Source organism: Bidens hawaiensis, unplaced genomic scaffold (genome assembly GCF_021521415.1).
Source record: "Bidens hawaiensis isolate Kalapana, Puna unplaced genomic scaffold, B.hawaiensis_p1.1 tig00025381_1, whole genome shotgun sequence".
In the NCBI taxonomy this organism is placed as follows: Eukaryota; Viridiplantae; Streptophyta; class Magnoliopsida; order Asterales; family Asteraceae; genus Bidens; species Bidens hawaiensis.
The window spans coordinates 89999-111360 of record NW_027494054.1 but is presented as its reverse complement, the minus strand read 5'-3'; the positions used below and the strand labels follow the sequence as shown (position 1 = coordinate 111360).

The window sequence follows — 21362 nt, the reverse complement described above, 5'->3', positions numbered from 1 at the left end:
TCTGAGATTCCGACAGCCGCTAATAGACCATCATCGGAGTTCCATTGGAGCTACCGGACCTCCGCTGCCTCTATCCGCCGCCATCATCAACCTATAAGCAATTCCCGGAAAAGTTTTTCCGGCGAGTCTCCGACGCACCATTTGCTCCAGTAGCAGCTGCTGTTCGGGTTTGTGTTGGTGTTTGAGCTGTTGCCGGACTAGTTTGCTGCCACATCTACGCCAAACCATCATCGAAAAGGTCACCGGAATCCGCCGCCGCCGCGCCGGATTAGATCGGAGATCTCGTTTGATTCATCATCATCATCATCATCATCATCATCATCGTACTCAGTATATCCCACCAATAGCAAAGCTATGGTAGGGTCTGAGGAGGGTAAGATGTAGGCAGCCTTACCTCTACCCCAAAGGGATAGAGAGGCTGCTTCCGGTGAAACCCCCGGCTCGATAGTAGTTTTGCATCAAGCCTTGGACATAAGGCACATAGCACTCAATCATCGGGACACCGGCTGATCGGTGCATGTACCCTTATCTTTAAGCTATCAACGCCACTACATGATGCCTGATTAACCGTCCGTCACTTTTAACGTTATTTTCACGAGATTAGTAAAATAACGTCAAAATTAGTGCAATTTCACTTTTGCCCACCCGAGGGTTCACACATATATACATCATATGTGCGCACCGCAAGCAGGGCAATAGATCTCGTTTGATTGTGTGTGTCATTTCTAGCTCTTTCCGTTAGCCTTCGGTGTCTTCCCGGTTTCGATAACCGAGGTATATCGACTACTTTAACTATGGTTGTTTTATTGTTTATTATTCGTGCTCGTACATAGTTGTAATCGGATCCGGGTTTTGGGTTTCAGTTTTTGGTTCGTGTTAATCGTTTATATTCCGCTGCGTTTTATAGTTCGTTTATACATGTATATTAATATTGATTAATATCTATCGAAACGAAATAATTATTAACTAAAACGGGTTTTATATATTTGACCGTTTTCGTTCCGAACCACCGTTGAAACCCAACAGTGGTATCAGAGCCGCGGTTACAATGTACGAGTCGATCCCGGTTCGTTTAAACCGGATCTACATCTCGAACTTTAAAGTTTGTAGATCTAGATTAGTTTTCGGGTGATTTTAGATTTGGTCAAAGTTTTGTTTATTTTATTTGAGCAAGTCAAAACGACCCGAAATTTTGTTTATTTTGAATATGTAAATCCGGCCCCGACCTATGTTTGTTTGGTTGTGTTTGGTTGTTGAGCTTGTTTTTGGCCATATGGATGGTTCAAAATTGTAAACGGTTATTATTATTTTTTTCGGTTTTCTTTTGGCCATAAAGATGGTTCAAATTTGTAATAGGGCAAATAATTGTTAGTTTATAAATTTGTAATTAAGACGACGCGAAGATAACCGAGGACGAGCTCAAGGATTTCTTGGAGTTAGTGGGAGTTCGGGCGAGACGACGGGATGCACGAAAAAGTCCATCCTTGTGGTTGTTTTGTGTTGTGAACCCCTTGACCCGATCGGTCTCCCTAATTGGCTCTAGCGAGACCGATCACCTTTTGGCCATAAGAATTTACATATTTTTTATTTGCTATTGTGGTTGCTTGGAATGTTTATAATAGTATTATAATATCCCCGACCTAATACCAAATAAATTTGAAAATAAACATTTTATTAAACAAGTAAGTTTTGCAAATTAAAAGCGTTTTGATTTCCAAAACTAATAACTTAATAGATTTTCTATTAACTTAAAATTGGTTAGTTATATCGCGACAAACTTAGTTTTTAATAGGTTATTTAAAACTAAGTATCCTGAGAGATGAAAGGGTTCATCAATTCGTCCCGATAATAAATACAGTAAAATTTGACTTTTACTCTATTTGGTAATTTTAAAATTAATCCCAATTTAAAAACCAATAGTTTATGTTAATCCTACTGCAAGTCACACTTGAGGCATACTGCGAAATTTCGAGTGTTTGGAGCTACAGCACCGCACTTGTTTTCTAGCCTATCCCATCAAGGTGAAAGCGCTTCGTTGACACATCCGGCCCTTTCACACGTCACGATACTAGGACAACTATTACTTTACTCTCTTGTTATGTGCTAAAGCTGTCTAGAGACTTAAAGTGAGCAAAGATGAGGCTAAACGTTTCTATACAGACATTCGTTGTCTCTATAGGCCTCATAACCGAGAGTTGTGCTCTATTCACAATTGACAATCGTTGTCAGTCTGCCTAACCACTTATTAAAGTTGTGTGCTACAGCTGCCTTTAATAACTGGAAGCCAGATTCTCATACTCTTATTTAATTAATGTTATTGGGTCATTAATAATGAGACTACAACGTCGAAAATACTAATTAAATTTACTTTTGCTTAATTAATCAGATGTCGTCAAACGAAAACTCACCCTACGCCCTTAAGACTATCCTTGAGAAGGATAAACTGAACGGTACCAACTTCATCGAATGGCACCGCAACTTAAGACTTGTTCTCACCATGGCAAAGCGCCTGTATGTTCTCGATGGACCTGTTCCAACCGAGCCTGAAAACAACACGGTCGCTGCTCGAAAAGCACTTGACAAGCATAAGGATGACTCGGCTGATGTCTCCTGCATTATGCTAGCCACCATGACTTCTGAGCTTGCTAAAGGCTTGGAAGTCTTTGGTGCCTATGAGATGCTTGAGCAACTCAAGGGCATGTTTCAGAAACAAGCATGTCAAGAACGATTCGACACCATGAAACAACTCATTAGTTGCAAGATGGCAGAGGGGTCTCCCGTCAGTGCGCATGTTCTTAAGATGAAGGGGCACATCGATCAGCTCAAGAAACTTAATTATCCCCTGCCCGATGAGATGGCAGCTGATTTCTTCCTCAACTCTCTCCCCAACTCATACGACCAGTTCCTAATGAATTTCAACATGAATGGTTGGGTGAAGACAGTGTCGGAGCTTCATAACATGCTCAAGACGGCTGAGATGAACATTCCTTCTAGGACCAATCAAGTTCTGATGATTCGATCTGCTGGTGTCAAGAAGCCAAAACCAAATAATCGGGGTTTTAAGGGAAAAGGCAAGAAGAAAGTTACTGTTGCTGCCAAGGTTGCCACCAACACTAACAAGAAAGTTGCAAAGCCACCTCCGCCGCCCTTTGAGGAGCGCAAGTGCTACAAATGCAACCAGATGGGGAACTGGATGAGAAACTGCCCCGACTACCTTGCTGAGATTAAGATGAAAAGAGCCAATGGTGAAGGCTCTTCTCGAGGTATTTCCATATACGTTATTGAACTTTTCACTGTCTCTAGCAACACATGGGTATTTGATACCGGATGTGGTTACCACATCGTTAATGTCTTGCAGGAGCCTGAGAAGTGGAGGAAACTGAATAAAGGCAGCATGGAACTCATCGTTGGAGATGGGAAGAGAGTACCAGTTCTGGCAACTGGAGTATTTCATTTTACTTGTCCATCTGGCCTAGTTTTTCCTTTAAATAATTGTTTGTATGCTCTTGGCTTGACCAGAAACATCATTTCAGTTTCGTTGTTGTTTGAACAAGGATTTAAGTATGTTCTTAATGGCATGACTATTTCTGCTTACTTAAATGATATCTTTTATTTTGAGGCTAAACCTCGAAATGGTTTTTGTGAGATTGAGGTTCAACCTGACAATAACGTATATCATCTTTCAAAACGTATCAAGACTAGCATCAATGATACTTTTCTGTGGCATTGCCGACTCGGCCACATAAGCAAGGCAAGAGTTAAAAGACTCCAATCCGAAGGGATTATTGAATCCACAGGACCGGACTCTTGGACGATTGTGAATCTTGCTTAGCTGGCAAACTCGCCAAAGACTCCTTCACTAATAAAAGTGAACGAGCAAGTGATTTGTTAGGACTCATACATACTGATGTATGTGGACCTTTCAGAACCATGACTAGAAACCATGAAAGATACTTCATTTCTTTTATCGACGATTATAGTCGATACGCGTATGTGTATCTTATGAAACACAAGCACGAAACTTTTAAAAAGTTCAAAGAGTTTCAAAGCGAAGTGGAAAAACAACTTGATAAAACCATTAAGATACTTCGATCAAATCGAGGTGGAGAGTATCTCAGCTCAGAGTTCATCACTCATCTAAAAGAGCATGGAATTGTTTCACAGCTCACTCCACAAGGCACACCCCAGCTTAATGGCGTGAGCGAGAGGAGAAATCGAACTTTGCTAAACATGGTTCGATCGATGATGTGTAGAACTAACTTGCCTCACTCCTTTTGGGGTTACGCCCTTATGACCGCCGCCCGCATTGTCAATCTAGCTCCAACTAAGAAGATAGACAAAACTCCATATGAGATATGGCATATGGGAAAGAAGCCCAAATTGTCTTATCTTAGAGTATGGGGATGTGATGCTTATATCACAAGTGAGTCTGATGACAAACTTGATCCCCGCGGCGAAAAGTTATTTTCGTCGGATACTATTACAAAAGCGGTTATTACTTCTTTCATCCTGATACAAATACGATTTCTGTCAAGAGGAAAGGCCACTTCCTTGAGAAGAAATTTCTCAATCGAGGAACTAGTGATAACATTGTCGATCTTGAAGAAATTCAAGAACCACAACCAACCGCTGAGGAAGTTGGAGAGTCTGATCAACAAGTTGTTGTTGCTGATACATCAGACGTGAACACAAGCGTTCGCAGAAGTAGTAGGACTCCCGTACCAAATTCTAGATACTTATGGCATCTAGATGGTCCCGAAGTCTTATTAGTAGCCGAGTCTGGTGACGAGCCTACTAACTACAAATCTGCTATCTTGGATCCGGAATCCAAGAAATGGCAAGATGCCATGAACGCTGAGATGCAATCCATGCATGATAACCAAGTTTGGAACTTGGTTGAGCTACCCCCCGATAGTCGGGCAGTAGGGAGCAAATGGATTTTCAAGAGAAAAACTGACATGCATGGAAATGTGCAAACCTACAAGGCACGGCTAGTCGCGAAAGGTTTCACTACCTTGATGAAACTTTTTCGCACGTTGCTATGACCAAATCTATTAGGATATTGCTTGCCATTGCTGCATACTATGACTGAGATATGGCAAATGGATGTCATAACCGTTTTCCTTAATGGACATCTTTCTGAAGATGTCTATATGGTTCAGCCTGAAGGTTTTGTCGATCCAAAATATCCTAATAGGGTTTGCAAATTGAACAAGTCCATTTATGGACTTAAGCAGGCATCTCGAAGCTGGAATCTTCACTTTGACGAGAAAATCAAAGAGTTTGGTTTTGTCAAAAATGAAGATGAACCTTGTGTTTACAGAAAGGCTAGTGGGAGCACTATATCATTCCTCATCCTGTATGTGGATGACATACTGATCATTGGAAACAACATTCCTATTCTTAAGGAAGTTAAGCAATGGTTGGAATCTTGTTTTGCAATGAAAGATCTTGGAGAAGCAGCATATATTCTGGGAATAAAGATCTATAGAGATAGATCTAAGCGGATTCTAGGGATAAGTCAAAGTACTTACATAGACAAAGTAATGGCACGCTTCTCAATGGAAAACTCCAAGAAATGAGCTGTTCCAATGACTAAGGGAACCGTGTTGAGAAAATCGCAATCTCCGGCAACGGACATTGAATCTAAACGTATGCAAGTAATTCCATATGCTTCTGCGGTTGGCTCTATCATGTATGCTATGTTGTGTACTAGACCTGACGTCTTGTATGCCTTGAGCATGACCAGTCGTTTTCAACAGAGTCCTGGCATTGCCCATTGGACTGCTGTGAAGAACATTTTAAGGTACTTGAATAGGACCAAAGACATGTTCTTGGTGTTTGGGGGAGTGGAAGAGGAGCTCACTGTAAAGTGTTACACTGATGCTAACTTCCAGACTGACCGAGATAATTCTCGCTCACAGTCAGGTTTCGTCTTCACTCTCAATAGAGGAGCTATTTATTGGAAGAGCTCCAAGCAGAGTGTAGTGGCGGATTCTACCACCGAATCCGAATAAATAGCTGCATCAGATGCTGCTAAGGAGGCTGCTTGGATGAAGAAGTTCATCACCGATCTCGATGTGGTTCCGAGTATTCACAAACCAATCGAGATATTCTGTGATAACACTGGTGCTATTGCTCAAGCCAAAGAGCCAAGGTCTCATCACAGAACCAAGCACATTCTAAGGAAGTTCCATCTTATTCGGGAAATATTTGAACGAGGTGACATCGTGATAAGCAAAGTAGACACAGATCAAAATCTAGCTGACCCGTTCACTAAGCCGATGACTCAGGACAAGCATGATCAGCATAGAGATGCTATCGGGCTTAGACTTACTAGTGATTTATTTTGATTTAGTATTTGGATGTAAGAACATTTAATCAGTTGTACTTCTCTGTTCACTTTTGATTTAATGGTTAAATGCAAACGTTGAATAATACAACGGTGTTCATTTTAATACGTTTAATCCGTGAATATTATATTCTAAATTATCCGTAGTCGGTCAGACTCATGGGAACGATTCTGAATTAAGACTATTCTGACTTTGGACTCAAGCAGTTGACTTCCAAACTCACAGACCTCATTATGAATGACGTTGGATGTAACTCGCATCAAATCAGCTTCATGGATCTTGATCATAAGATGTTTTGATAATAGTATGCTCATTTAGTATCCTAAGACCTGAGATACATATTAGAACTTTCGTTTACCGATGAATATTCTTTGATCATGTCAACCGCTGTTGCGTAACTGCCAGCCATAAAGGCATTGATTGGGACTGTTCTGGAGTTCAGTGGGAGTTGTATGTAGTCAAGATGGGATTCTGTACTCTTACATTAAAATGTAACAGTTAGACATATTGGCGCTCTCGTTGATTCAAACTGGTAAAGTGTGAGGCCTCACCCAAACTTACTGTGTGTTTGATTGGACCACTTTGACTCTATATCGAGAACTACAATAATTGAACAATATATGAGATTGATTTGATCCATGTCTCATTGTTCAATTAATGTCTTATACAGAAAGGATAGATGACAACGATTACTATAAATTCATTATCTTGCAATAAGGTATTCCAAGATACTTTGGCTATGGATTAAAAATGTCACATTTGGTTAGGGACAGCTATGTGTAGCTAGAACGCCTCTAGCTGTTAGCGTTGTGATACTTGACCCAAATCCGTCCAAGTGGGAGACTGTTGGATTTAATGGTCGGTTCGGGTCAAGTCAACGTGGACCGACCCGAATGTGACCCGGTATGGGTTACACCGAGGGTAACGAAAATATAAACCCACTTAAATGTTAACTTGGCCCGACACATTCAATTAAAAGATAGTATGGTGGTTTAGGCCTTGGTTTGATAATTGGGCTCAAGCCCAATGGGTTTAATTCTAATTAAACCCTAAACTCTTTCTATATATTATATAACATTTATTATTAAAGGGTTAACCTTAAAACCATAAAACCCTAGCTGCTACCCTATTCTGGCGCCGCTTTTCCGGCCAACCGGTTTTCCGGCAACCCTTTTCCGGCCGTCTGATATTCCGACAGCCGCTAATAGACCACCATCGGAGTTCCATTGGAGCTACCAGACCTCCACTGCCTCTATCCGCCGCCATCATCAACCTATAAGCAATTCCCGTTTTTTCGGCGGGTCTCCGACGCACCATTTGCTCTAGTAGCAGCTGCTGTTCGGGTTTGTGTTGGTGTTTGAGCTGTTGCCGGACTAGTTTGCTGCCACATCTACGCCAAACCATCATCGGAAAGGTCACCGGAATCCGCCGCCGCCGCCGACAACCGCCGCCAGATTAGATCGGAGATCTCGTTTGATTGTGTGTGTCATTTCTAGCTCTTTCCGTTAGCCTTCGGTGTCTTCCCGGTTCCGATAACCGAGGTATATCGACTACTTTAACTATTATTGTTTTATTGTTTATTATTCGTGCTCGTACAAAGTTGTAATCGGATCCGGGTTTTGGGTTTTGGTTTTTGGTTCGTGTTAATCGTTTATATTCCGCTGCGTTTTATAGTTCATTTATACATATATATTAATATTGATTAATATCTATCGAAACGAAATAATTATTAACTAAAACGAGTTTTATATATTTGACCGTTTTCGTTCCGAACCACCGTTGAAACCCAACAAGAACGACGTCCTTTGTGTGCTTATTACCTTTATATTTATGTCTTGGCGTTTGACATGTCAGAGTAGTGGAAATAGCTTATTACATAAATGCTGGGTAAGAATGTATTCATCAGCTCCAAATCAACCCGACACTCATTGAACCCGCACATCCCAAAAGTTCTCACGCTAAGCGAAATATTTACCAAACGAATTTTAGTTCCATCAATGGGAGAACAATGTGGTTGTTAGTAATCAATCATCTCTAAAACATAATGCTTTAGACATTTTACAACGTTATATGAATCATCCAATTAAATTACATGCCAAATCAAATTACAATCTAGATTTTAGCAAGCTTCCACTTCTTAATCATGGGCACCAGCAAGATTAGACAAATTGTTAAACGTTTTGCCAGCATTACTCATATTGTGGTTAGCATTGCTATTAGTTCTATGAAAGCGGCACCTAAACGACCCCGTGTGGGTGGTAGGGGAGCAAAGGCAATTGAGATTAGCGTCGGAAGGGACCCTGTTCATGCCGCCGCCCTCTTTAATGTCCAAATGTGATAGTTTAAAAAATCCGACACCATGACGTGGCGATTGCGGATCAAGATGTGTAGATATCTTGCTTTGTTCCATTGTTGGTTTTGGTTGGTCGAACTTTGGTCGTTGTTGTTGTGCTTCCATCTTAACCACTATATGTTTGATTGTCATTACGTTAATCATGTGCAAACAATATATACATTTACATTTCGAAAGGCGAAAACATTTGTTATTTGAATTGTCAAGCATTCATCAAACATGTTTGAAATAATTGATTTGTAAGATTCTTTTGTTTTCTATAAGAAATTACCTGAAACAAAATTTTTATCGTCTGTCTGCGAGTTTGGAGCCTTGTATGTAAGTTATTGATAGAGAGAAAGAGGAAGAAGAGTTGAAATTTATGTTGAATGATCGGAGAAGGCAAAAGAAGATAGATATATGGCTAAGAATACCAAGACATACTAAATTTGTCATGGAATTTAATGGTAGATACTAATATACATTTTAGAGCTAATTACATGAATTTTCGGAGTTTGATACTTTTTTTCCTCGAATATCACATCCAATGTTCATTGTTCGCCAATCAATAACACATTTGTAAGAAATTTGAGTTTGCGTCTTTATCCATATCTATTTATAGAAAAGTTATTACTAAAGATAAGCCTTTATATGTATAGTTGATAGTGGATTAGTTCTTTGGGCAGACCGGGGTCACCATGTTTAATTTTTGCGGGTGGGTAGACCGAGGTCACCATATTTAATTATTTGGATGGAAAAAAGATCTATTTGTTATGGTGATCTCTGGTGACTAACCCTTTGTTTGAAGGAAAAAGAAAAATACTATATGTATATTTATATTTTCAAGAACATACAAATTTGATTTTAGTAATTTGAACTAAGGCTAATTGGTTGGTAATAGCATTGGTTGGTAATAGCATGCACGGACAATGTGAGCTTAAGGCGGTACTACCAACATGTATCGATCCTAAAATTTGAAAATATTTGATATCGGTACCAGTACCAAAATGTTTGGTTCGGTACTGTTATTTCATGCAAAATTCAGGAAATATCGGTACGTACAGAACCGTACTGGTACCGAAAACTCAAAACTTGGTACCGATGGTATCGAAAACGTTCATCCCTAATAATCACTGACACTAGTAACTTTTACTTTCATCGTTAGTGACACCAGTTTAATAATAAAAATAACTTCCATTAACTTTCATTTATGTAATTTCATAACAATTCATCATAAAAGGGAATAAATTGTTTAGATAAGCGGAGTTACCTTTATATTGCCATTTGCAACGAAGTGAAAGCCAAGGGTCTTACTATTGGAAGAATAATTCCTAGCCTTTTTCCCATTCACAATATTGATACATATAGGCAAATACATAACCGACAACCTACTGTAACTATGAAACCAATTATTACAATAATTACAATAATACATTACATATATATTTGTGTTGACTAAGACTTACTATTTATAAAAATAAATCAATTTGCATCATTATTATAAAAATATATATATGAAGGTGAAAATTTAATAAAAACAAAAAGAAAATGAAGACATGTATAAGTTATATCCTTAATGGTAGAGCACTTACTTTACAAGTGAGAGGTAGGGGATCAAACCTCACTATCACCAACTTATATGGGAGATATGAGGATGACCCTGGTTTGCCAGGGTTCGAGTCATGATCTCACCCGGTTTTACCGGCTCCTCGTTGTCATGCCGTTTGGTGGGCGTGAGGGTCGGGTTTTATCCGGTGAATCTCTCAACAGGTGGATCGCTAGGGGCTTCGTCTGTCCGGACTAGTGGCCGGCTTGGGCTACCTTTAACTAATGGGGCCGTGTACGAGGTACCCGGCGTTACTTAGGTGGCCGTTAAAAAAAAAGGTATATCCTCAAGCAATAAGCAAATCCTCTAGCTCTAGCAGCCTCTTCTTGTGTTGTCTGTGAGTCGTTCGTGCAATTCGCCAATCCGACGTGGACGGGGGTTTACATCAACCCAATATCTTGGTTGGTCGATAACACCCACCGCCGGAAACTTATTAAATAGTTTCTTTCATTTCAAATAATTAAAGGTACAATCTTTCTTTCTTTCTTCATTAGGGTTTCAAATACAATGGGTTCTGTCTGTAATAATCGTTAGATTCAATGTAAGAACTCAGATTAGATAAGGTTATCCGGTTCTTACTTGTCAATTTAGGGTTGTAAATGAACCGAACCCAACAAGGCCCTGTTCACGTTCGTCCGTTTATCGGATAACCGAACGAAGTTTCTTGTTTATAGAATGAATGAAAAGAAATAATAATGTTTTATTTGATTTGACTAACCGAGATTGGTCAGTGTCAATGGTTCGGTCTGGCTCGGCTACCAAGTTTGTGACTTTGTGTTGGTGTGTTTTTTTATCGTCATGTTCATATGTAATTAATATGCATATAAATTAATCACATAATATGCGTGTATGTGTTTTGTTGCTTATAACTTTGCTTAAAAATATATGATAAGATCAGTCATCAGAAACGTCATTAAAAATATTAAAGCTTTAAATCTTTAATGAACAAATATTAACGTGCATAAACAGACATAAATAACGCAATTGCACTAGCGTGGATTTTGCTCGTGTTCGTTCAATTATTAAACTAATGAATATATAGAACTTCCCGCTGAACAGTTAAAAGTTCGGTTCGTTTACAGCCCTACATGTCATTGTTGTTACCGAATTACTCTGCAGTTCGTAGGGAAGAAGGTTTCTGTACGTATATGGGCTTGAAACTGGTCAATTTGGGGAGAATTGGAAACCTAAAACTATAGGATTAGAAGTATGTTTTCACAAAGTTTATGTCACTTAATCCCTTTTAATTTTAATTAGCCTGTTCATGTCTATTCGGTTCTGCAATATTCTGTATGAACTCTATATAAAGTTTGTGCAATCGTGCCCTAATGTGAAGAACGTTTCAGGTCAGTATCTAAAGATGTTCTCATTGAGTGCAAGTGTGGTTCCAAGCTCCACCTCTCAACTAGGTTTGAAAGTTATTCTGCTAAATTATCTTAAAATATTGATATTTCATATATGATGTTAGATGGTTTTGTAATGACTGACTTTCGGGTTGTGCAATGTTGGCTTTTTGTTAACAGTGAGGTCGGAAGTACCAAAAGTTGGGCATGTCAAGTCTACCAGTCTTTGTTCGTTGCCACTTAGACCACTTTCCACACAACCTGCAACATTTGGAGGACAGGTTCAAGTTTCGAAGATGAAGTCTGCTGCTTTTATATGTGCTGCAGCTTTGGTTAGTTCAGTTTCATCATCTCTCACATGTGCATATTGTGTTTTTGTGTTCAACGTTATGAGTTTTGAAGCAGTGGTGTAGAAAGTTTTAAAAGATTGCGTCTTTATGTACTAAACTATGATAAATGCTGTCAGGAGTAATGATAATCTAATATATTATATAAGACAAGTTATGAAATTCCTGCATTTTGCTCTATGCAGAATGCTAGAATGGGTGCAGAGCAGACTCAAACGGTCACACGTCAGTCATCAACAATCACCATTGCTCCTGTCCAAGGTAATATTCTTGTTTCCTTTATACGAAAATATATAAAATAAGATTCGGGAATTTAGATTGTATATGTAAAGAAACGATGTTTATATAAAACTGTTTCTGACAATTAACTGGAAAACAGGGAAGGAGAAGTCTCCGGACCTTGATGATGGAGGTACTGGACTACCGCCACGTGATGATGATGGAGGTGGTGGTGGTGGAGGCGGAGGAGGCGGGTGGGGAAAAGGCGGGTGGTTCTTTTTTGGGTTTCTTGCGTTTCTAGGGTTTCTCAAGGATCAAGAAAAAGAGGGGACTTACAGGGATTAGAGGTTAAAACCGGTGTAATTCTGTTATGAAGGGCCTGGTGATAAATTTGAATATCTTACTCTCTTTGCAGTTTGCATTGGCATTGGTTTAATTGTGTTTGGGTTGATTGTAATAATAACTAAATATGAAACATAGTGGAGTATTTAAGAAAAAGATATTTGGTTGGTTTTACCGTATTGTTATTTACTGTGTTTGTTTTGTTGATTGGGTGGTTCTGGAACTGACCAAAGCTAAATCTGACAGACCGAAGAACCAAATGACCAGACCTGACCAAGGCTAAACTGGTCACCGGTCAAGTCAATATAGATACCGAGAATTCGATACATTTCGTGATTTTGATCGTCTTTTGTCAAGTAGATCAAGATTCAGGTTAGGCTAGTGTGTGAAATGAAAATAGCGCAAAGTAACATTACTTAGTTTTGTCACTATCACAAATGAGGTTTACTCGGCAACTCAACTTCGATGTAAAATAAGTACGTGAGAATAGGTACAATAAGAGGTTTTATATACATGCTTGCAGCCGTGATTGAGGCAGAGCTAAGGCTATGTCAGCCAGTAGATGAACGGATTTGTAACATGTGTTGACGCACTGCAAACAATCCAAGTTCTATTATGGTTTAGACATAGACCAGACCACCCGATCATATTGTGCTTCATAATACATTTTTAGTGTTAGCTTATATGTGATTCACCAAACTTTATATCTTAACTTCTGGTAGTTTAGTTTAAAATCATAGCCAACACAAGCTTTTTCAAGACCCAAAACGGATAATAAAATTGAGGTCTGTTTCATAATTTTATATTTTATATGTTCTATTCTAATTTTATATTTTATATATTCATATATCTTCCATGTGTATGTTAAATATTAATCACACACCAAAGCCCAAATTACTTGCATGGGCCTATAAAAAGCCCAGGATTTTGGGAATAGGTAACAAGTTACAAGACTTTGTTTTGAAAGAAAGTTTGGCTAAGTAACTTTCACTCAAGGAGTTGTTCTCAAGACTGTATGAACCAGAAACATTCAAAAAGTGCCTCACTTCACAAAGGATTAAAGTGAAATATATGCAACAAAGACCATAAAGTGGGGATGGAGGAAAAAGAGCTTGTCCGACAACAGAAGGAAGGAGGTTAACCGTTGATGACAGGTATATCGGTTAGCTTTAATTCAAGTATCAGGGATCATCGGAACAAGCGAGAGATGGGTAGCACTTGATTTGGCAAGGCCTCATAGATGGAGTAAACGGTCCTAAATTTATTCAGATTGACATAAGTAGATGTGTTAGGCTGTTTGGGCCTATGGGGTAGACGTGCACAAAAAAACCGGTTCCGGAACCTAACTGGTGGAACCGAACCGGAACCGGTTCCAGTTCCAACCCGGTTGGAACAATACCCGGTTTGGGTATTTTTGTACCCGAAAATCGTACCCGGTTCTCCTATTTGTATGTCAGTACCAGTTCCAACCCGGTTCCTACCCGGTTCTTAATTGGAACCGGTTCGGTTCGTACCCGGAAAAACCGGTTCCGACGGGTTTTTTAGACACCAATTAGCCGTTGTAACCGGTTCCAACCGGTTCCAACGGTAATATAGCCTTTGGAACCGGTTTTTTAGACACCAATTAGCCGTTGGAACCGGTTCCAACGGTAATATAGCCGTTGGAACCGGTTTTTGAGACAATAGATCCGTTGGAACCGGTTCCAAAGGTAATATAGCCGTTGGAACCGGTTTTTGATGCCCAAACCTATATATAACTTGTTTCCATTACTTGTTTCACCACCAAACTCAAAAACAAACTAAAATACTACTCCTTTAGCAAACCCGTTCCTTTACCCGACCATCAAACTAAATATTATTATGGCACCCATCAAAAAAACTAACAACAAGGCTAAGAAGAGTGTTTTTGTTGCCCCCGTTCCTGTTACGGAGGACCCAAGGGTTGTTACGGTAGTCAACCATAACCGCAACCAAGACATATGGAAGAATTGGGATTTGATTGTGGATGACGAAGGTTATCAAAAGGCTCGTTGCAAACTATGTGGTTCAATATTAAAGCACGATTCCAACTCTACTTTGAGAAAGCACATCGAGAAGCCATATTGCAAGGCGTTGAAAGGGATTAGCGCGACCGATCAAATTGGCTTTGTATGTAGAATGGCAAAGTTCAAGATAGAATGGCAAAGTTCGTTATTCAACGAGGTATAAACTTGATGAACTTGATGGTAGGCCGTGCAATGACCCACTTATAAACTTGACGAATGGGATTCGTGAATCGGCATCTAAGAGGCAAAGAGGAAACACACTAAGTAGCGAACTTGGTCGATATAGTGGAGCAAACTATGTTGAGGGCGCAACGGTCGACGAAATTCGCAATATTGATTTGTTGGCTTGGTGGAAAGGTAAACAAAACGAATTTCCCATTCTATCCGCCATGGCTCGTGATTTGCTTGCCGTACAAGCCTCAACGGTTGCTTCCGAATCGGTTTTTTCTCTTAGTGGGAGGGTGTTATCTATGCGAAGAACAAAACTAACTCCCGAGTCTCTAGAGGTTTGCATTTGCCTAAAGGACCATTTTGATGCGGTGGATCGTGTACAACACAAGGCGAACTTTGAAGACGAAATACCAATAGAGCGTCATATTCATGATGAGGAGGCGGAGGACGGGGTTTCTTCCGATAACGAAGACGAGGGTGAAGACGAGAATGAAGACGAAGAAGAGTTGTAATTATTTGTTTTGGTAAAATTATTTGTAACTTGTTCAACTAATATTTAGTTTTGATTTGTTTTATTATAATTACTTTTGTTACTTATGATTAATTTTTGTTACTTTTTTAATAACGACGAGCATTTTATTTATTTAAAAACTAACTATTACAAACATTATTAAAACATAAACAATACTAAACATAACAACTAAAACATAAAAAACAAAGTCCGTCGTTTTAATCCGGGAATACTTATTTTTGGGTTGTAGAGCCGGACGACTCTCCCACTTCCGTTTTTTAGCTTCCAATCTTCTTTTTTCTCGACAATACTTATTCGTATGTTTTCGTAATGTCGAGTTGGACCCTGCTTTAAGAAACTTCGAGCAATATTTGCAACGTGCCAACTCATGTGAGTCGGTCATGAGACACAAATCGTAATGAACCCAAACATCGGGGCATCTTGTTGTTTCGATCACCATAACAACGTCATCATTGGTTGCCATTTGTTGTCGGTTTAAGGTTAATTGTGGTTTGGAGTGTGTTTTATAGTTTTGGAAGTGGTTTAACAAGTAAACAAACAAACCTTGCTATTCATAGTAAGAAAATAACCTATTTATAGTTAAAAAACCGGTTCCAACGGTCAAAAACGGCTATATAGCCGTTGGAACCGGTTCCTAACGGCTCTAATTTTTAAATTTCAAAAAAAAACCGGTGGAACCGGTTTTTACGTAAAAACCGGTTCCGGTTCATACCCTACCCGGTTCTTAAAAGTTCGCATATCTAGGCATCGGTTCGGGTCGGGAACCGAACCGGTTCTTGATTGGAACCGGTGCCATTTTACAACCTGGTGTAAAAAAATCGGTTTGGAACCGGTTCGGGTTTTCCATTTGAACCCGATTTGTGCACCTCTACTATGGGGTTGGTCTGCAGTCGGTTTTTTAATTGGCTTTGTATGTAGCTATTGCTTTTGGACCATTTATGTACAGCTTAATGCCGGCATTATTTTTAAAAATTGTACTGTTTGGCCGTTCAAAAAAACAATCCTGGTAAGTCAATGAAGCATAAACCACAAGATGATTCATCATATAAAACTCTATACATGAAAATTGCCACCAAACTACTGTGTCTTAAAAGTTCGCATATCTAGGCATCGGTTCGGGTCGGGAACCGAACCGGTTCTTGATTGGAACCGGTGCCATTTTACATTTCAAAATGTAGCTATTGCTTTTGGACCATTTATGTACAGCTTAATGCCGGCATTATTTTTAAAAATTGTACTGTTTGGCCGTTCAAAAAAACAATCCTGGTAAGTCAATGAAGCATAAACCACAAGATGATTCATCATATAAAACTCTATACATGAAAATTGCCACCAAACTACTGTGTCTTAATGAAAACATCCCAATCTTAAACCAAAAAGAGAAGTAAAAAAAGTTTCATAAACATAAAAAAAACCCAACTCCATGACTAAAACCAAAAAACTTAGTCAACCTCCTCCATCTTGCTCTCAGCATCGTCTCCAGCTTCCTCAAGAGCAGGCACATCAGCATCCTCCTCGGCATCCTCATCAATGCTCAATCCAAGCTTCAACATCCTGTGAATCCTGTTGCCGAAGGTATTCGGCTCATCAAGGCTAAACCCAGATGTCAACAAAGCAGTCTCGAACAGCAACAGCACCAAGTCCTTGACAGACTTGTCATTCTTGTCAGCATCCGCCCTCTTCCTCAACTCCTCCATGATCGCATTCTCAGGGTTGACCTCCATAGTCTTCTTGCTTGACATGTAACCAGCCATGCTTGAGTCCCTCAAAGCTTGTGCCTTCATGATCCTTTCCATGTTGGCGGTCCACCCGTACTCACCAGTAACCAAACAGCAAGGCGAATCCACCACACGGTCTGAAACAACCACCTTCTCAACCTTGTCACCCAACACATCCTTTATCACCTTGCACAGACCCTCAAACTTCTCCTTCAAAGCTTCCTGCTTTTGCTTCTCGTCCTCGGTTTCCTCAAGCTTCAAACCCTCTTTGGTTGCAGAAACCAACTTCTTACCCTCAAATTCCTTCAACTGACCGACTGAGTACTCATCAATGGCATCCACCATGTACAGCACCTCGTAACCCTTCTTCTTTAACTTCTCCAAGAACGGAGAGTTCTCAACTGCCTTCTTGCTTTCACCAGTGATGTAGTAGATATCGTTTTGACCCTCTTTCATTCTGGTAACATAGTCCTTCAAGCTGGTCTGCTCATCACCACTCTTGGAAGAATGGTATCTTAGCAATTCAGCAAGTTTGGTTTTGTTTTGAGAATCCTCATGGATACCCAACTTGAGATTCTTCGAGAAAGCTTCATAAAACTTAGCATAATCTTCCTTGTTCTCAGCAATCTCCTGGAACAGCTCAATACACTTCTTCACCAAATTCTTGCGGATCACCTTCAAGATTTTGTTTTGCTGCAACATCTCACGAGAGATGTTAAGTGGAAGATCTTCAGAATCCACAATACCCTTCACAAAACTCAAATACTCAGGAATGAGTTCCTCACAGTTGTCCATGATAAAGACACGACGGACATAAAGCTTGATGTTGTTTTGCTTCTTCTTGTTGTCAAACAGGTCAAACGGAGCCCGTTTGGGAACAAAAAGAATAGCCTTGAATTCAAGTTGACCTTCAACCGAGAAGTGCTTCACGTTCAAGTGTTCTTCCCAGTCGTTGGTGAGACTCTTGTAGAAAGCAGCATATTCTTCCTTGGTGATTTCCTCAGGCTTCCTCATCCAAATGGGCTTTTGTTTGTTTACCAAGTCCCATTCGTGTGACACTTCCTTAATCTTCTTCTTTTTCTTCTCTTCCTTCTCCTTATCTTCGTCAACATCCTCAACTTCTCCATCCTCTTCTTTCTTCTCCTTCTCTTCATCATCTTCATCATCAGAAATTTCTTTTTCTATGGTTTTTTCAACCCATAGAGAGATCGGGTAGCTGATGAACTCAGAGTGTTTCTTGACCAAATCCTTAAGCCTACGCTCTTCAAGGTACTCTAGCTGATCTTCCTTTAGGTAGAGGGTCATTTTGGTACCTCTGCCAAGGGATTCACCAGAAGTGTCTCTGGTAACAGTGAAAGACCCACCAGCTTGTGACTCCCAGACATACTGTTCGTCATCGTTGTGCTTGGTTGTCACCACAACCTTATCAGCAACCAAGTAAGCAGAGTAGAAACCAACACCAAATTGCCCAATCATGCTGACATCAGCACCAGCGGTGATGGCTTCCATGAACTCTTTGGTTCCAGATCGAGCAATGGTACCCAAATTGTTAACCAAATCTGCAATTATTGAAATAAAGCCATCATTAGAATACAGATTCTATACAATTTTTTAAATAGTTGAAAATAGGTTGTTACTCACCAGCCTTGGTCATTCCAACACCGCTATCAATGATGGTCAAGGTGTTGCTAGCTTTGTCAGGGATAATGTGAATAAAAAGCTCAGGCTGTCCATCTAGCTTACTCTTGTCAGTCAAGCTCTCAAAACGGATCTTGTCCAAAGCCTATTCATAAGAGTTATACAAAGATCAATACTAATGACATTATAAACAAACTATCACATCAAGAACATCAACAATTGTATAACAAGTGGTTTCAAAATCCAAAACAGAGCATCATAGAATAACATATATACAGACACACAAAAACATACAATAAGATTCAACTAGTTTATAATGTGCAAACGACTAGCACAACTAAACGTCATTGTAAAGTTTTATACAGGTAATCCAGTCAAAACCTCTAGCATACAACAATCTTAAGTACAAATGTACATAATCCCTCTCGCATACATCAATCATAAGTATAAATGTACATATAGTGTAGGCGGTATACAATATAATGAAACTCAATTAGTTGCATGTACAACTGAATAAATTAACTCCAATTGACATATCTCTAAGCACATACAAAAGTCTAATTGTTATAGTGTAAGATGTATACAATACAATAAAATAGTTGCATATGTATATAATTATCATGTAAAATTGAACAGATTAACCTGTTTTAGTGATTATGTGTGCAGCTGTAAGCAGATATAGTGCAGTTATATACAATTTAATAAAATTCAATCAGCTGCATATATATATATACTTATTTAATTATACAAATAAACTCCAATTAACGTCATTCTAGTGCTTATGAGTGCAACTGTAAGCACATACACAAATAAACGATTCAAAATCATCAAATAGTTACAATAATAACCTAAATACTCGTGTATACCTAATTAAATACCAGATCGCAACCTAAAACATCGATGAATAAAACCCTAGCCTATCAAAATCAAAACAGAGGCATCATACACGAAGGATCTAGTAGTTTAATCGAGGAAGTAGACTTACATCAGACGAGTTACTGATGAGTTCACGGAGAAAGATCTCCTTGTTGCTGTAGAAGGTGTTGATGATGAGACTCAACAGCTGGTTGATCTCGGCTTGGAATGCAAACGTCTCACTGTCCGCCATTGTTAATGAAAGCTTGCTTGACGAAGAAGAAGAACGAGCGTTTGATTTGATTTGATTTAAAGAAGTTGGTGTGGATTATTGAAGGAGGCGAGTTAGGTTTATATAATAACGAGTGAGGTTAGGGTTTGTTATTCTAGATCCTTCTATTCACAAACCACACCCAAGACTTCTCTATTTTATTTTTGTTATTATTATTATTATTATTATTATTATTGTTAATTTACATAAAGACCCTTGACTTTGTTTGTTTTTGCATGTACACCTTCAAAGTATTAACGCTGAGTTTTATTTAATGAGAGAAAAGAAATGAAAGGGAATTAAGAGAGAAAAGAAACTAAATGAAAGGAAAAGTTGTAATTTTTTTTGTGTTCCAGGGTTTAATGTAACTCAAAAGAAAAGAAGGGAAATTAAATATTCTTATATATTCCCAAGTCGGAATGAAAATAAAAGAAAGCTACAATTTTACTATTACGCCCTTTAGTAAAATTGATCACTTAAGAGTCCCAGCTGGAGTAAAAATCTGCTTCCATTATCAAGATGTGATTTAGTATTAAGCATTATTCTTCGTCAGTGTACTCAGTACACTGATGATATACATGAACCTTTACATCTTGTTTTTATGATTACTTTTGATGAAAAAGCAACTTATCCACAGTTGAAACAATATGGGCATGTTAAGCATTTGGATTGACTGTCTTTGGCAGCACCAGAACTCTGCTCTTGAATAAAGTAGTTATATAAAACAAAAATATAGATAAATATTATTAAAGTTCTAACAGCACTGCAGACAAAAGAGAAAAAAATTAACTTGAGAATTTGACAAAGAAATATCCCAAGATCCAACACAAATAGTAAAATATCCGACAAAGAAATAAAAGTCATAAATGCACAGTTATTTAATAAAAAAATTCAACTAAATAAACTGCATCTTAAACTCGCTTAGTTACCGGAACCCATCATATCTCTTAGTAAACCCAACCGAACCTGGGGAGGACAACTAAATAACGCCCTTGTGTCTGCTTGGTTGGCCACCAAGTACCTTAAAGCTCTTCGTATTTCATGGTATTCCAAACCCATCGGCTCCAATGCATTGTAAATTTCTTCACCCGTGTACTCTTGATGAAAAACACTTTCTAGTAATTTATTGCCTTCTAAAATAGCATTAGCCACGCTACCAACATTTTTCATAATCATAGTGCTTAGATCTTCTTCTTCTTGTTCAACTTTTCTTTTTCTACTCCTAAATTTCTTTGCACTTGAAGAATGCTCATGTAGAGGAGAAGTAGGATGCACTATTTGAACATCATCATTATTATTATACTGGCTCTACAATATTACATCATTTGTAGTTAAGAAATCATCTACTTCTGGAATTGTTTCTAAGTTAACGTTGTCATTCCTCTGCAATCGGGCATTTCTCTCTTTAGCAGTTTCAGCCTGTGCACCGGATGCCCTGTCCCTTGCAAAAAGTTCTAGCATTTCATTAAAGTTTGATACTTTCTTTATCTTCAACACTGCAACATCAGGCTTCGACTGTTTAACAAAATCAAGATAATTAGTTTTAATTTTGAATATAACATAATATATATCATTTATTTACTTTTATAA

At 38.8% G+C, this 21362-nt stretch overlaps 2 protein-coding genes across 2 annotated transcripts; one reads left to right on the top strand and one right to left on the bottom strand.

Annotated features, from left to right (window-relative positions):
• The first annotated feature begins 10592 nt into the window (after positions 1-10592).
• On the top strand, positions 10593-12716 carry LOC143571466 (uncharacterized). Its single transcript, XM_077056880.1, has 5 exons — positions 10593-10757; positions 11638-11700; positions 11815-11966; positions 12167-12242; positions 12361-12716. Exons 2-5 carry the CDS (start codon positions 11652-11654, stop codon positions 12543-12545), a joined length of 462 nt encoding a protein of 153 aa, XP_076912995.1. The 5' UTR covers positions 10593-10757; positions 11638-11651; the 3' UTR covers positions 12546-12716.
• A 3841-nt stretch (positions 12717-16557) lies between these two features.
• On the bottom strand, positions 16558-19776 carry LOC143571480 (heat shock cognate protein 80-like). Its single transcript, XM_077056891.1, has 3 exons — positions 19632-19776; positions 18650-18791; positions 16558-18567 (listed from the first exon to the last, which is right to left on the bottom strand). Exons 1-3 carry the CDS (start codon positions 19752-19754, stop codon positions 16733-16735), a joined length of 2100 nt encoding a protein of 699 aa, XP_076913006.1. The 5' UTR covers positions 19755-19776; the 3' UTR covers positions 16558-16732.
• Positions 19777-21362: the final 1586 nt, after the last annotated feature.

Excerpts from the sequence above, each read along its gene's own strand:
- LOC143571466 (XM_077056880.1), top strand. The coding sequence starts at position 11,652 with ATGTTCTCATTGAGTGCAAGTGTGGTTCCAAGCTCCACCTCTCAACTA. Across the intron at positions 11,967-12,166 it reads TTATATGTGCTGCAGCTTTG|AATGCTAGAATGGGTGCAGA; the intron begins GTTAGTTCAGTT and ends TGCTCTATGCAG. Across the intron at positions 12,243-12,360 it reads CACCATTGCTCCTGTCCAAG|GGAAGGAGAAGTCTCCGGAC; the intron begins GTAATATTCTTG and ends ACTGGAAAACAG.
- LOC143571480 (XM_077056891.1), bottom strand. The coding sequence starts at position 19,754 with ATGGCGGACAGTGAGACGTTTGCATTCCAAGCCGAGATCAACCAGCTG. Across the intron at positions 18,792-19,631 it reads TCATCAGTAACTCGTCTGAT|GCTTTGGACAAGATCCGTTT; the intron begins GTAAGTCTACTT and ends TCTTATGAATAG. Across the intron at positions 18,568-18,649 it reads TGTTGGAATGACCAAGGCTG|ATTTGGTTAACAATTTGGGT; the intron begins GTGAGTAACAAC and ends CAATAATTGCAG.